Here is a 16,028-nt window from a genome sequence, read left to right on the forward strand (position 1 = left end):
CTACTGGTAATTTTGGTGTATTGTTGCCCTTGTACTGGCCTGTCTTTCATCCACCCAGCTGCCCTAGATTAAACTAGAGTGATTTTGTGAGAAGTTAGGAAAGCACATTTCTAACATTTGTGGATTCCTTGAAGCAACCCGATTGTCCTTTATTCCTTGGCACAAAAATGAAAATGTAGTCTGGCAAGCTTAACATCTTTTAAAAAGAACGAAAAACTGCAAAACACGCAAACATCCAGGCCTTAATTTTTCTAATGTATTACGAAAACAATAAGGAGCCCTAGTGGCACAGTGGTTAGGAGCTCAGCGGCTAACCAAAAGGTCAGCAGTTCAAATCCACCAGCTGCTCCTTGGAAACCCTATGGGGCAATTCTACTCTGTCCTGTAGGGTTGTTATGAGCTGGAATTGACTCAATAGCAACAAGTTTTGGTTTTTTATTACAAAAATAATACCATGCTCATGGGAGAAAATAAAATGCAGGCAAACAAAAATGGAACATAGCAGACATCAAAAACCCACCTGGGAGAAAATAAGCAAAGTAATTAAAACCTGATTAAACCACATGACGTATCCACACAGATCCTTTTTTATGCATATATATCCATATATTATATCTCTTAACTATGATTTATGCACATAATACACTAAGTATTGAACATTTAGAATTTCCAACATTGCAATATGATGAATAGTGCAGAGAAGAAATATGAGATAAAAGTTATTAAATAGAATAAAGCAAAGTTATAGGAAAAAGCAAATACTGAGAACTGGACAAAAAAGTTAAAAAAAAGATACAAGTTTAACAAAATTGATGATACAGAAAATATTGGTCATTTAAATCAAGTTGTTTTTTAACTTGCTGTAAGCAAAAATGTTTTTGATCAGTCCATGTCCTACCAAGAGTCTGCAACATGCACCAGTATGTGCTCTAATGCCTTTTTATGTAGTTTCACTACATAAATGAATGTTAAGAATTAGCCTAGTATGAAATGAAAAGCCTAGTATTCACAGTTTTTCTAAAATGTCCTTGATTCTGATCCACTATCTCTGATTAGAATTTTATTAGTTCCCACTTTTTGCAAGTCTATTGTTTTCTACTTACTCAAAGGCATAGCTCTCCTATTTAAATGTCTTCCATCATTATCTAGAGATATACCATTAAAAAACAAAAAAATCTAAGTTCACCTCCCCAGGCCAGAACTGATTCTTCCTCCCCTATTTTCCACATACTGCTTGGTGTGTCTGTGCCCCCAAACATGCAGTGATATTAAAGAGTCATCCTTCCTTATTTACCGATACCCAATTAGTCCTCCAGCCCTGCAGGTACTTTTTTATTTCAGCTCAGCTCCATTATCCCCCACCCAACTGTGAATGCTCTTGCCTTAGTTGGTACTATAGGTAAGTGACAGAGCTCAGCAGACTGCTGCCAGGCCCTGTCTTCCACCTTGGCCTATCACTTACCCATTCTTTACTGTCAGAGTGATTTTTCTAAAATGAATGTCTGATCATGTCACTTCTCTGTTTAAAACCGTTTAATGGTTCCCACTGCCCTCAGATTGAATTCCAAACTCTTTAGCACAGACAGAAGAGCCCTTCTTGATTTGACCTCTACCCACCCTCACAGTATTATCCTGTGTTTCTACCCCTCGCCCTGTGTATATCCCAGTCAGGCTGAACTACAACCAGCTCTTCCCAGATCATGTTTCTTTTACTTCTATGTTTTGAAACATGTTGCATTCTCTTGCCTTTGTTAGGTCAAGTAACTGTCCAATGCCTAGTATTTTCCAGAATTTGGCCAAAGAAGTCACCTTGTTTAAGAACTCATCCTATTCAGTGATGCCCCAAAACTCAGCTAGGTTTATAGGCATCTTCTAAAACTTTTCAAGTCCCGCTGTGCCTGCCTCCATAGCTTTATGCCATGTTATCTACTGACTCATCTGACTCCTCAAGTCCAGGGTCATGATAAATTAATCTTCACTTTATCTTCAACTGGCACAGTGTCTTGCCTGAAAGAATATAATCTTTAAACATGGTGATAAATTGTTGGAATCAATTAAAATAAAGACATCATTTGTTAGAACTAAGCCTACAGTCACCTGGATGGAAGTCAGGCGGGTATAATGTGCCACTTAGAAAGTTAATTATGTTTATGATTGCGTATGTGACAAATACTAAACTTAAAATTCAAAGCACGGGCATGTGAATGTATGTAATTGTAGTTTAAAGTAATATAATCATTTCCCAATGAAATATAGCCTTTTTCCTCAATTTGAATTCCAGAAGTTAGTGTTCATATTTATCAATCTGCTTACAGAGATGAATCATCACCAGACTGCCATAAGCTGTGTTTAATTAGCTTGAAAACATTTTCTAAGAGCTTCCATTCTTCCAACTTAAGCTCTATTAATTTTCTTGGCTGCCACACTACAAAGCAAATATAGTGAATTTGTCTTTTTTAGTGAAGCCAAATTATTCATTATAAATACTTAAAACCAGCATTCGCATGCAATGAAAGAGTCTATTTTTTGAGTGTGTCACCTGTCACCAAATATATAAACTTTAGTTGTCTTTGGTTTTCAAAGCTTTTTCACAAATGATAAAGATCAACCTTCACAGGATAATATTCTAACAATTAATTTTTATTAACTGTCAAAATAACAGAATGTTCTTATTTGGAAGTGAATACAGACCGGAAGATTTATATTAAGACAATATTGGCAAGATCTAGATGCTTGATCTATTGATTACTTTCCAAACAGAGTATGCTTCCTGGCATAGGAAGCTTGCTCTCCTTTTTGGCATTCAACAAGAGAGAGGAGTGAGAGAAAGGGTTAAAGGATTCCTTTCTTGCCACCCTGATCTGGAGGGCTGGGTAGGAGAGAGGCTGAATGATTTGGTTGGTTAAAGAGGGGAGATGGCATCTAAACTGCTCCCACCACACCACTCCCATTTTGCTTTTCTCTTAGAACTTTGTAACTTAGTTTTTTGTTTGCTCATCCTTTTATTGTCTACATAGTTCCTATGTTTCTCTGATCATTGAATCCACCGAACCCAATGTCTTACATATGAATTCAATAAATGTTTGAAGGGAGGGAGAGGATGAAGGAAGAAAGAAAAGATTGAAACCTGATGGGCCACGCTGCCTGGGATGGAAACATTCTAGTACCAAAGCTCTGTACAGAGATAAGTCTTGAAGAAAGTGGGAGCAGGCAGGGCAGGAGCAAACTAGAACCAATGTTTGCTCATGGCTGACAGTGAGGAACAGGCAGCCTCAGGAGAGGAAAACATCCCCTCAAGCACTATCATTCCATAACACCTCATTTCCTGTTTAAACTTTCTCTGTTTCAGTAACAGAATCACCACAGTATTATTTTCAAAGTAAATATATGCTACTCTCATTACATTATGGTTTACACAGACTTGCTGGTTAGTCTGCCCTTTATAATATTGTTTCTATGGGGAAATGCACTACAAATTCCAAATAACTGACTCACAAATGTTTAGAACACAATCATGTCATAAATTTTGACCAGGCTCTCATGTCCATTGTCTTTTTTCCCCTCCTCCTCTTCTTCTTCTCCCATGTCTGGCTTGCTTTCTTCCCCAAACCTCCCACAAGCGTACACACACATTTTACATTCTTTTTGAAACAAGCACTTAAATAAACACATCTTCCCTTTAGTATGGATTACGCCTCAACATGAAGAAAACAAAAATCCTCACAACTGGACCAATAAGCAACATCATGATAAACGGAGAAAAGACTGATGTTCTCAAGGATTTCATTTTACTTGGATCCACAATCAACACCCATGGAAGCAACAGTCAAGAAATCAAATGACGCATTGCACTGGGGAAATCTGCTGCAAAAGACCTCTTTAAAGTGTTAAAAGCCAACATGTCACTTTCAGGACTATGGTGTTCCTAACCCAAGCTATGGTGTTTTCAATCGCCGCGTATGCATGTGAAAGCTGGGCAATGAATAAGGAAGACTGAAGAAGAATTGACTCCTTTGAATTATGGTGTTGGTGAAGAATATTGAATATACTGTGGACTGCCAGAAGAAAGGACAAATCTGTCTTAAAAGAAGTACAGCCAGAATGCTCATTAGAAGGGAGGATGGCAAGACTTCGTCTCACATACTTTTGGACATGTTATCAGGAGGGATCAGTCCCATGAGAAGGACATAATGCTTGGTAAAGTAGAGGGTCAGCGAAAAAGAGGAAGATCCCCAAAAAGATGGATTGACACAGTGGCTGCAACAATAGGCTCAAGAATAACAACAATTGTGAGGATGGCGCAGGATTGGGCAGTGTTTCGTTCTGTTGTAAACAGGATTGCTATGAGTCGGAACTGACTCGATGGCACCTAACAACAACAGCAAGTCTCATATCCAGTTACATGTCCAATAATTCTTCCTTAATAATACTTGTGGTTCAGATATATTGAGTTCACACTATTCCTATTGAACTTTCTCCATTCCTATTAACACCCTAATTGAGGCCTTATTTGGAGTCCCTGGATAGTGCAAACATTTAATCACTTGGCTACTATCAAAAAGGCTGGAGGTTTGAGTCCAACCAGAGGTGCCTCAGAAGAAAGGACTGGTGAGCTACTTTTGAAAAATCAGCCACTGAAAACCTTACGGAGCATAGTTCACCATGAATTGGAATTGACTAGACAGCAACTAGTTTTGAGGCCTTATTATCGAAATCCTGGTCTATCAAAATAGCCTGCTAACTACCATACTTTTATGTAAATTAGGCACACCTTCTATGTCTGTTTGGCAACTGTGCCCTCCCCCCAATCCCCCTCCATGAGGTATTTTCATAAGCACTGCTATGCCAGATTTTTTTTTTTTTTAACATGTTGCTATAGTATCTGGTAGTATCCTGGCTCCAGGATCTTCCCTTTTCAATTCATTCTGCACATACCTGTAGCTCATAAACTGCCTCTAAAGCAGTTCTTTTCATCATTTTATTCTTTTTTCCGTGCCAAAACTTCATTGGCAAGTGAATAAAGTTTACTTTCCAAATTTACAGTCAAGAGTACCCACATTATGGTCCTAATTACCTTTCCAACTTTACTTCCTACCACCCAACAGGGACCCTTCAATGCAGGCTCAGGACCTCACTAAAAAACCAAACCCGTTGCCCTGGAGTCGATTCCAACTCATAGTAGGACAGAGTAGAACTGCCCTATACAGTTTCCAAGGAGCCCCTGGTGGATTTAACTGCCAACCTTTTGGTTAGCAGTCATAGCTCTTAATAACTATGCCACCAGGGTTTCCAAGGACCTCATTAAGATCACTGAATTATTTCTTAGGCACACCGTTGACCATCTCACCTGTGTGTCTTAACTCATATTACTTCATTCTTGTCTCCTTTTCTTTCCCATTCATTCTTTCAAGATCAAGTCTTTGCAATCCTTGGTAAAACTTTCTCAACCACCCGAAGTCACAAGACACCCCCTATATACTCCTTCAGTAGTTATGATAATCCCATGCATTTGTGCAATATTTAAAAAAATCTTTTCATGAGTTTCCTCATGTAAGCCTCACAACAACCCCAATGAAGAATGCATTATAAGCATCTGCACTTTTCAGATGAGGGGAAAGATATTTGGAGATGTGAACTGACTTATCCAAGTTGATATAGCTGGAATGTAGCAGAGATTGTCTTCAAATCCTCACCTTCTGACTCTATTTGGCACAAACTGCAATATATCCTTAACTATTATTTCATTTCTTGACCTAGTCCAGGAATTTCCCAATCTTCTCCCATGACAATTGATGGCAAATAGGGAAGAAAAATTACATTATATTTTAGATCTATCTGTTTTAGTCTGGTTCTTTTACTTTATCTATAACCCTGTGTGGTATAAAGGGTATGGTAGACTGATAGTCATCCCTTAAAATCTATTCTTAATCTTTTACCACAGAAAGAGTTTTAGTTGGGCACATAGCTGCCCAACTAGAGACTGTATTTTCTAGTTTCCTTTCAGTTAGGTATGACTAAGTTCTTGCTAACAAAATGTGTGTAGAATTAATGTGTGTACCTTTGAACTAGTCTTAGAATCATTCACTCAACAAATATGCCCCAGGACATAACACACAAGGTGAGAATTCAATTAATATTTATTAACTGAGTGACTCTAAAACTAGTTCAAGTCTCTCAATCCTATTTAAGAAACCTCTTACGTCCAATATTTAGATGCTGAGCCACTCAACTAAACACTTTCTGATAAATGACAATATACCCTAAGCTATTATTTCATTTCTTGACCTAGTTCTCTCTGAAACAAATTGCAAATTCTCCGAGGATAGGTACCATTGATGAATAAAATGATACCTGCTGGTCTTTAAATGTTGGGAATAAAACATGGCAGCAATCTATATATCCAAAACATCTGAAGCTAAAAGTCACCTGGTACACTTGCTAAAAATAAGGATATTGAGAAATCAGATTCAATAGTTTCTCATCACAATTCCCTGCCCCAATTTTTATTAAACACATGCATCCAGATCGCAAACTATAAAACGGTGAAAAAGTGGCGAAGTGACATTGATTAAATGCCCAGCAACAGACCATGATGTTTGCATTAACCATTCGTTTGTGTCACATAACTGCTTGTGGTTGTGGTTTACAACACACGCAAATTTTCTGCTAGTAAAATTCTTCCTGGTTTGTAAAAGTTTTAACATTTCAGTATTTCTGTATTTTATGGTGTTCCACAAAGAACTTCTAAAACATCCAATGCTCAAATCTGAGAGTCACTGGACAAAAATAGGGTATATGGGAGGAGAGATTCAAATAGTCAAAGAATTTCAATACAGGAAAATAACTTCATCCCTTAGCACTGATTGGGTAGGTACTCACAGGTTCTCCCCGCAGTCCATCCTGCCCCGGAGCACCTGGTGGTCCTGCTTCTCCCTTTTAAAAGATTTGATAAGAAGAGATGTAGAATTCCATTTTCATTAATTTTACTAAAGTAATACTAAAGTACATCAGATACAGACAGAAGAAAATAAAAAAATTACTTCTGGATCACCAATATTCACTTTTTCTGACATCAAAGAAGCTTTTTCTGAAATTCATAAAGTGATTATATAAATACCAACATTCTCTACATGAAAACAGATAATTGGGTTAATTTATAAAAAAACATGATACTATATGTTCATGTTTCAGGACATTATTCTCATCTTCCATGTAAATCTGACCAAAATACTTTGTCAGTCCCTTTCATATTTATTTTGGTTTTCATTTTTACGTTAAAATTCATTGTTTTTTGGACCTAATCTACCCTTGACTCTCAAATAAAAATCAAAATAAAACTTTCATTAAATACTGAGTTATTGATAAATTATCTGGCCCTTTAATTTAGCATCTACCTACTTAAACATCTGTTATATACATATATATATACAGATATATATACAGATATATATATACATATATATATATATATATATATATATATATATATATATAGGGTGGCTGTCAAAATTCTCAGCTCATTTCCCTTTAAATTCCTATACCCAAATTATTTAAACATCGTATCTCACATCTACCTTTTAGAATGCTAAACATTTTTCCTAAATGAAACTATTGCTAGTGTATAAAATGTACAATAGCCACAGATCAATAAAGCTATAAAAAATGCCTAGACAAAAATACAGGGTAGTGGGGGACAGCTTCTTGAAACACATACACACATACCCTCAAACATTTAGACTTTCTGAAACCTAACAGTAAGAGCCATGTACCATGTATGTATCTATTCAGCAAAGTGCTGCAACATAACAAGCAAAGATCTCTGCAAACAATTATGCCACCCTTGTTTCATGCCAGACAGAACATTTTGTTTTAGTTGAGAGCAAGAGAGAAAGTTAAACACAAGCATTGTTCTTGTAAATATCTTAAATACCTGATGTAAAAGAGGTTTAAGGGAAGAAAGTCTCAGAATATATCCAAGAAAGCATACCCCAGCACTGTTCAGTTTCATATTCTAACAAATTCTCCAAAACTATATAAAATGAACCATAGCAGGAAGACCCGATAAACCTTAACACAACCAGCACTTAAAAAAAAAAATTTCAACCATATCACATTGCATAAACACTGATTTTCCCACTTTTATGAATTCTTCTACTTCTTTAGCACAGTGAAATACCAAGAAAAGCCAAATATTTAATTGTTTCCACTTTTATTGACAAACACTAGATGACAGTTTGAGGTTATAGGGAGCAAAGAAAAATGTTTTGCTGTAAATTAACCAAATTAGGGGGCAAGAAGGTCTAGCTAATACGATGGTTTTACAGAAAAGCACGTGCAAATATCAAAGAGAAAACAAAATGTATGTGAGAAAAATTAGAAAAAAGGGATATGTCAGTTCCTAACACTACAGAGAAATAATGCAACAATTATATCCTAACTCAACACTCCTATCAATAGGATGAATTGTCCAAGTCAGTGGTTCTCAGTTATGGTCTCCCGACAGGCAGAATCAGCTTCACAGGGGAACTCCTTCAAACATACAAAATCCCAGGCCCTATAGCAGACCCGAAAGGAGCCCTGGTGGTGCAGTAGGTAAGCACTGGGCTGCCAACCAGGTCAGTGGCTTGAGCCCACCAGCTTCTCCGGGAGAAAGACATGACAGTCTGTTTCCATAAAGATTACAGCCTTGGAAACTGTATGGGGCAGTTCGACTCTTTCCTATAGGGTTGCTATGAGTCGGAATAGACTCAACAGCAACTGGTTTGGGGTCTTTTTTTTTGGTTTCATAGCAGACCTACTAAATCAGAAGCTTTGGGAAATGAGGCCCAGCAACCTGTGTTCTAACATGTCTCCAGCTAGTCCTGATGCAGCTATTTGAGAACCATGGCACAGCGGTAAGTCATTAGGACACTTAACTACCCCATTGGGTCAGGTACTGTCATACCACTTATTAAGCAAATCTGTAGTTTAGATTTTCTGTATATAAAATAAAAGGGGAAGGCAGTTGTCAAATAACTGTTGTTAGTTGCCTTCCAGTTTTTTCCAACTCATAGCGACCTTATGTATAACAAAACCAAATACTGTCGCATCCTGGGTCCTGCACCATCCTCACAATCTTTGGTATGTTTGAGCCCATTGTTGCAGCTAGCAGGTCAATCACAACTAATTTGGGATTTCATGACTACTTTGGTTGGTAAAAGTCTCCTTTAACTTCTCTGTCCATTGACCCAACCTTACTATTTTATGCTAATTAGCAGAAGGTTAAAAAAAAAAGTAACTAGCCATCAGCAAGATTTATCAATAATGAAGTTCCACAATTATTTGAGGATTTCATTTATTCTTATTCTTCCTATTCCTTATTAGGACAGATGATGAAAATAGTACAGAATTAAATGAACAAAGTATCACCTATTCTTTATAATCTAGAACAGCAGTTCTCAAACTTTAGCTGCATTAAAATCACCTGGATGGTTTGTTAAAATGCAGATTGTGGACCCCATAGCAGAATTTCTCAGTCAGTATGTCTGGGGGGAAAAATTCCAAGAATTTGCATTTCTAACAAGTTCCCAGGAGATGCTGGTGCTGTTAAATTTCTTAGGACCATACTTTCAGAACCACTGCTCTAGCCCAGATCTCAAGATGGAGACTAACAGATGCTTTCTGCTCTTACCAATTCGATCCCTCTCTTTTGTGAACTACAATGACATTGTACAGCTCTATACGCAGCATGAAATTTTATGATGGCCTGGTTGTTCAACAGTTGCCTTGTTTATGTAATGTTTCTCTGACTTGCACCTCTTTTAAAGGCAGGAAACATACCTTACATGAGTTTTTATCACCTAGAATACTTAGAATAGTAAGACAATGTAAGACTATATGTTTCCTTTTTTATGACCATTGGAGCATATCAAGGAAGGAGAAATGGACTACCTATTCTCAAATGCTCAGCTTCAAGGGGATAAAGGAAATAGAAAAAAAACAGTTGTGGATAGGGCTATAACATTTGCTAGTAGAAGATTATGCAGGTTAATTATTGAAAGATGACAGCCAGTAATATCTACCTAGAAACACTCTCTTTGTTCTTTTAATAATGTTCCATCAGGAAATGAGAGGAAATTTGCTGCTTAGCCATTTTCTCTAAAATAATCAAATCTAATACACAACTAGCCCGTGAAATTAAGTATTGTAACTGGAACTTCATCTGATCCTTTGATTGCATTCGTGACCTAGAGAACCTGATGTTTGACTGATAGATAAAAAGGCATATAGCACGGCTCCACCTCTAAATTATTACTTTATATGGACTTCTACACTGACTTTCTTCTTGATATAAAATAACTGAGAAAGTGCCAAGCTCAACATTACTCCTCGATCCAATTTTCTACAGCTAATGTCAAACTTAATTTAATCCACAAGAAACCAGTTATTTAAAAAAAAAGGAAATTTAACAAAAAACAGATATGTGAAACTTGTATTATATATGTATTTCCTTGCATGCTGTGATCTTTGGTACTTGCCTACAAAAAATAAAAGGATGGAGAGTAATTTAGTTCGTGGTCCTGGGAACTCTTAAAGTCAGGTGGAAGGTGTGGTTCACTGACCATGAAAATATCATTTACTTTTCAGGAAAGTTTCTTTACATTGTTATTAAAGAAATGCTTTATTTTTACTTTGATCTTAATGCATGGTTTATTCTTAACTTTGTAAATAAATCTCTAACATGTCATAGAAAATACTGAAGATATAAAACTAGGGAAGCTCCCCCTAATTGACCAAATAAATAAGAAGTGTGGGAGGCATTTGGCTTATGGGGGCGGTGGGGTCACACAAACTAGGTCTGGAATTCTAGCTCTGCAGTGTAACTGGCTGCAAAAATTTGGAAAAATTATCTCTGAACCTGACCAACTGTATAAATTGACATTAATACCCCTAACTTCATAGGGTTTGCAGGTAAATTGAAAAAGAGCCTGAAAGTGTCTTGCTCATCTCTAGGCACAGGTGGGAAGATCCATAAGAGTTAAATGTTCCACTCCACCAAAAATTTAGGGTTTTAACAATCTTCCATTCCAATGATTTGTTTCAGCCTGTACTGTTTTCAAATAAAAAATAGATAACTCTTATATTTAAACTGTCATGGCTTGCTGTTATAATTCCTCTAAGCAAAATGAATATTTTTAAAAACATGGTCAATCCTTATTTACATTTAGTAAAAAATAAAAAAATACTGCAAGATTACAGTTTTATCATCATTTTCTATGTTTGGGAAAGATTATTTGGTAACAACATGATTTTTCAACAATTTGGTGAGATGAATTTTCATTGGTTGTTAGATTATAGCTACATAATCTTGGGCAAGTTACTTAAACTCTCCATTTCTTAATTTCCTCATCTGTAAGAGGATAAATATTTTTAAAATTTACAACTCATAATTATTTATTAATTAGAAAATGCATTAAAGTGCTAAAAAGAGCCAGGCCATGTATAAGCATCCCATAAACTATGGATTTTGTTATAATCTGCCCTCCTCTATCTTCGCTTCTTTTCATATCCAGGTTAAACATCATGTTTCAGTACTTCAACTCTTCTCTAACTAAAATTGTCACCTTTTACCTCACTGTTTATCTGTTGCACTTGCTTATGCAAGCCCCCGCGCTGAATCAACCAAATAGAAAGAGACTTCTCAGACCCAAGCTTGGGCTTCTAAGTATTGCTATAAAAAAGAAAATAATAATACTATAACCATACATATTGAAGCTTCCAGCCTCAACTGAACTTCAATGTAGCTTCTATAGTTCCCTGATCAGCTCTCTGCTCCATTTTCTACAGTGGCTATATAATTCTCCAATCAATAAAAACTACCCTTTCCCCCTTTTTCAAAGTTAACAAGACCCACTTCTCCTCCACTTCCTTAGAGAAAACAGAAATCGAACAGCCTGCCACCAAACTAACAAACTCACCTACATTTGAACCCATCCATTCCTGTTTTTTATTACAGTGAAACAGGTGTCCCTCCTTCGGCCTATGGTAATCCCTTCCAACTCTGTTCAGTAACGCATTCCTTTCTCTCCCCATCTGAGAGTGAGTTCCTGTCCTGGATCTAACTGCTTACTGGGCATCTCCCCCTGGATGTGCCTCAGAAATCTCAAATGAACACATTGTCTTTCCCATTCATCCTTCTCCCCAACAAAAGACAAACCTTTCCCCAATAAACAATTTCATTGATTAAAGAAACTACTAACTTCGCTGTACAAAATAAAGGAGACACTCAAGAACTAAGAAATCTAGTAAGCTATGAAAACCTTTACAGCCTACCTATTATTGTGGTTTAAGAATATGTAAGACATTTAAAACTGAAAAAGAATTGGCAAACAACATCCAGACAAAGCTACTAAAAGAATACAGAAAATGAAAATTAAAACTTTTCAATAATACATATGAAGCAGAAGGAAACTGCAACAAAATGCTGCAACCTGCATTAAGTAATACTACACAAGCATATTGTATGTAAAAATAAAAATATCTCAGATCAGAAAATCAAAAACTCAAAATGGAAATGTAATAAAAAGAAAGATATGATAGTCAACTCAGGAAAAAAGTTGAAAAAAAAATACAAAATCATCTCAGATATGATGATTAAATTACTAGAAACAAAGGAAGAATATATTTTACTTAAAATCAAAAAGGACATCAGGAAGAAAACTAAACATACCCAATAAAATAAAATTACAAAAAAGAAATAAAAAAAAAGATCAGGGAGAAAATAATAGAGGCAGAAGCCAGTCAAAAAAGTTCCAACATATCTATAATTGGAGTCCCTAAAGATGTAAATCTAAACAATGTATCAAAACTTATAGTTAAAACTTTAATCCAAGAGAAAATACCAAAATAAAAGGAAAGGCCTAAATATTCTATTGAAAGGGCTTTTGGGTAACTAAAATTCCCAATTCTGAGACATAAGTTACACAATTGGACTTTAGAGATAGAGCTTTAAAAAAAAAAAAAAACTCTTTGGGCATCTATATAAAAAGATAAACTCACATACAAAGGAAAGATAATCAGGTTGGCATCAGTAAAATACATGATAGCAGTATAACAGTAGAGCAACACTTCCGAGAAAAAACAATGAAAAATGTGAGGTTAGCTATCCTATCATTAAAGTAAAAAGAGTATAGAAGAACATTTTAAAAAACAAGAATTCATGGATTCACAATCCCTTCATTTGCTGATGAGGCACAACTCAAAAGAAGAAGAAATAGATGCAAATATCCATTAATAATTGGAATGTGGAATGTATGAAGTATGAATCTAGGAAAACTGGAAGTTGTCAAAAATGAAAGGGAACATGTAAAGATCAATATCCTAGGCATTAATGAGCTGAAATGGACTGGTATTCATCATTTTAAATTAGACAATCATATGGTCTACCATGCAGGGAATAACAGACTGAAGAGGAATGGTGTCATATTCATAGACAAAAAGAACATTCCAAGTTCTATCTTGAAGTACAAAGCTGTCAGTGATAGGATAATATCCATACACCTTCAAGGAAGATCAGTTAATATGACTATTATTCAAATTTACACACCATCCACTAAAGCCAAAGATAAAAAAAATTGAAGATTTTTACCAACTTCTGCAGTCTGAAATTGATCAAACATGCAATCAAGATGTATTGATAATTACTGGTAATTGGAATGCAAAAGTTGGAAACGAAGAAGGATCAGTAGGTGGAAAATATGGCTTTGGTGATAGAACAACAGAGATCACATGATAGAATTTTGCAAGACAAATGACTTATTTATTGCGAATACCTTTTTCAACAACTTAAGCAGCAACTCTACACATGGACCTCGCCAGATGGAATATACAAGAATCAAATCAACTATATCTGTGGAAAAAGACGATGGAGAAGTTCAACATCATCAGTCAGAAGAAGGCCAGGGGCCGACTGTGGAACAGACCAACAGTTGCTCCTATGCAAGTTCAAGCAGAAGCTGAAGAAAATTAGAGCAAACCCACGGCCGCCAAAATACAACTTTGAATATATCCCACCTGAATTTAGAGAACATCTCGGGAATAGATTTGACTCATTGAACACTAATGATCAAAGACCAGACGAGTTGTGGAAAGACATCAAGGACACCATACATGAAGAAAGCAAGAGGTCATTAAAAAGACAGGAAAGAAAGAAAAGACCAAAATGGATGTCAGAAGAGACTATGAAACTTGCTCTTGAACATCAAGTAGCTAAAGCGTAAGGAAAAAAATGATGAAGTAACAGAGCTGAATAGAATATTTCAAACAGTGGCTCAAGAAGACAAAGTAAAGTATTATAACATGTGCAAATACCTGGAGTTAGGAAATCAAAAGGAAAGAACATGCTTGGCATTTGTCAATCTGAAAGAACTGATGAAAAAATTCAAGCCTCTGGTTGCAATACAGAAAGATTCTATAGGGAAAATATCGAACGCAGCAGGAAGCATCCAAAGAAGATGGAAGAAATACACAGAGTCACTGTACCAAAAAAGAATTGGTCAATGTTCAATCATTTCAGGAGGTAGCATACAATCAAGAACTGATGGATCTGAAGAAAGAAGTCCAAACTGCTCTGAAGGCATTGGCAAAAAACAAGGCTCCAGGAACTGACAGAACACCAATTGAGAAGTTTCAACAAATGGATGCATCACTGGAGGTGCTCACTTATCTATGCCAAGAAATCTGGAGGACAGTTGCCTGGCCAACTGACTGGAAGAGGTCCATATTGTGCCAATTCCAAAGAAAGGTTATCCAACAGAATTTGGAAATTATCGAATATCATTAGTACTACACACATGTAAAATTTTGCTGAAGATCAATCAAAAGCAGTTGCAGCAGTACATCAACAGGGAACTGCCAAAAATTCAAGCTAGATTCAGAAGAAGACGTGGAATCATGGATATCACTGCTGATGTCAGATGGATTCTGGCTGAAAGCAGAGAATAACACAAAGATGTTTATCTGTGTTTTACTGATTATGCAAAGGTATTTGACTGTGTGGATCATAACAAATTATGGAAAACATTGAAAAGAATAGGAATTCCAGAACACTTAATTGTGCTCATGAGGAACCTGTACTTAAACCAACAGGCAGTCATTTGAACAGAACAAGGGGCTACTTACTGCATGGTTTAAAGTCAGGAAAGGTGTGCATCAAGGTATCCTTTCACCATACTTATTCTATCTGTATGCTGAGCAAATAGTCTGAGAAACTGGACTATATGAAGAAGAATGGGGCATCAGGATTGGAGGAAGACTCATTAACAACTTGTGATATGCAGATGAAACAACCTTGCTAGCTGAAAGTGAAGAGAACTTGAAGCAATTACTGATGAAGATAAAAGACTACAGCATTCAGTATAGATTACACCTCAACATAAAGAAAACAAAAATCCTCACAACTAGACCAATAAGCAACTTCTTGATACATGGAGAAAATATTGAAGTTGTCAAGGATTTCATTTTATTTAGATCAACAATCAATGCCCATGGAAGCAGCAGTCAAGAAATAAAATGACATAATGCATTGGGCAAATCTCTGCAAAAGACCTTTTTAAAGTGTTAAAAAGCAAACATTTCACTTTGAGGACTAAGGTGCACCTGACCCAAGCCATGGTATTTTCAGTCAGCTCATATGCATATAAAAGCTGGACAAAGAATAAGGAAGACCAAAGAGGAATTGATGGATTTGAATTATGGTGTTGTTGAAGAATACTGAATATACCATGGACTGCCAGAAGAACGAATAGATCTGTCTCAGAAGAAGTAAGACCAGAATGCTCCTTAGAAGCAAGAATGGTGAGACTTCATCTCATGTACTTGGACATGTTATCAGGAGGGACCAGTTCCCTGGAGAAGGACATCATGCTTGGTAAAGTAGAGGGTCAGTCAAAGAGAGGAAGACTCCAACAAGATGGATTGACACAGTGGCTGCAACAATGGGCTCAAGCATAACAATGATTGTGAGGATGGCACAGGACTGGGCAGTGTTT

The 16,028-nt window shown here is 36.4% G+C and overlaps 1 protein-coding gene across 1 annotated transcript in view; it reads right to left on the reverse strand.

Annotated features, from left to right (window-relative positions):
• The window catches only part of COL21A1 (collagen type XXI alpha 1 chain), a 230,741-nt gene that overhangs the window by 43,845 nt on the left and 170,868 nt on the right, over positions 1–16,028 (reverse strand). Inside the window, exon 17 of the mRNA XM_004386825.2 lies at positions 6,880–6,933. Coding sequence (XP_004386882.2) covers positions 6,880–6,933 — 54 coding nt within the window. The remainder of the gene's footprint in view (positions 1–6,879; positions 6,934–16,028) is intronic.

The sequence above is a fragment of the Trichechus manatus genome, unplaced genomic scaffold (assembly GCF_000243295.1).
Source record: "Trichechus manatus latirostris isolate Lorelei unplaced genomic scaffold, TriManLat1.0 scaffold00172, whole genome shotgun sequence".
NCBI classification, from domain to species: Eukaryota; Metazoa; Chordata; class Mammalia; order Sirenia; family Trichechidae; genus Trichechus; species Trichechus manatus.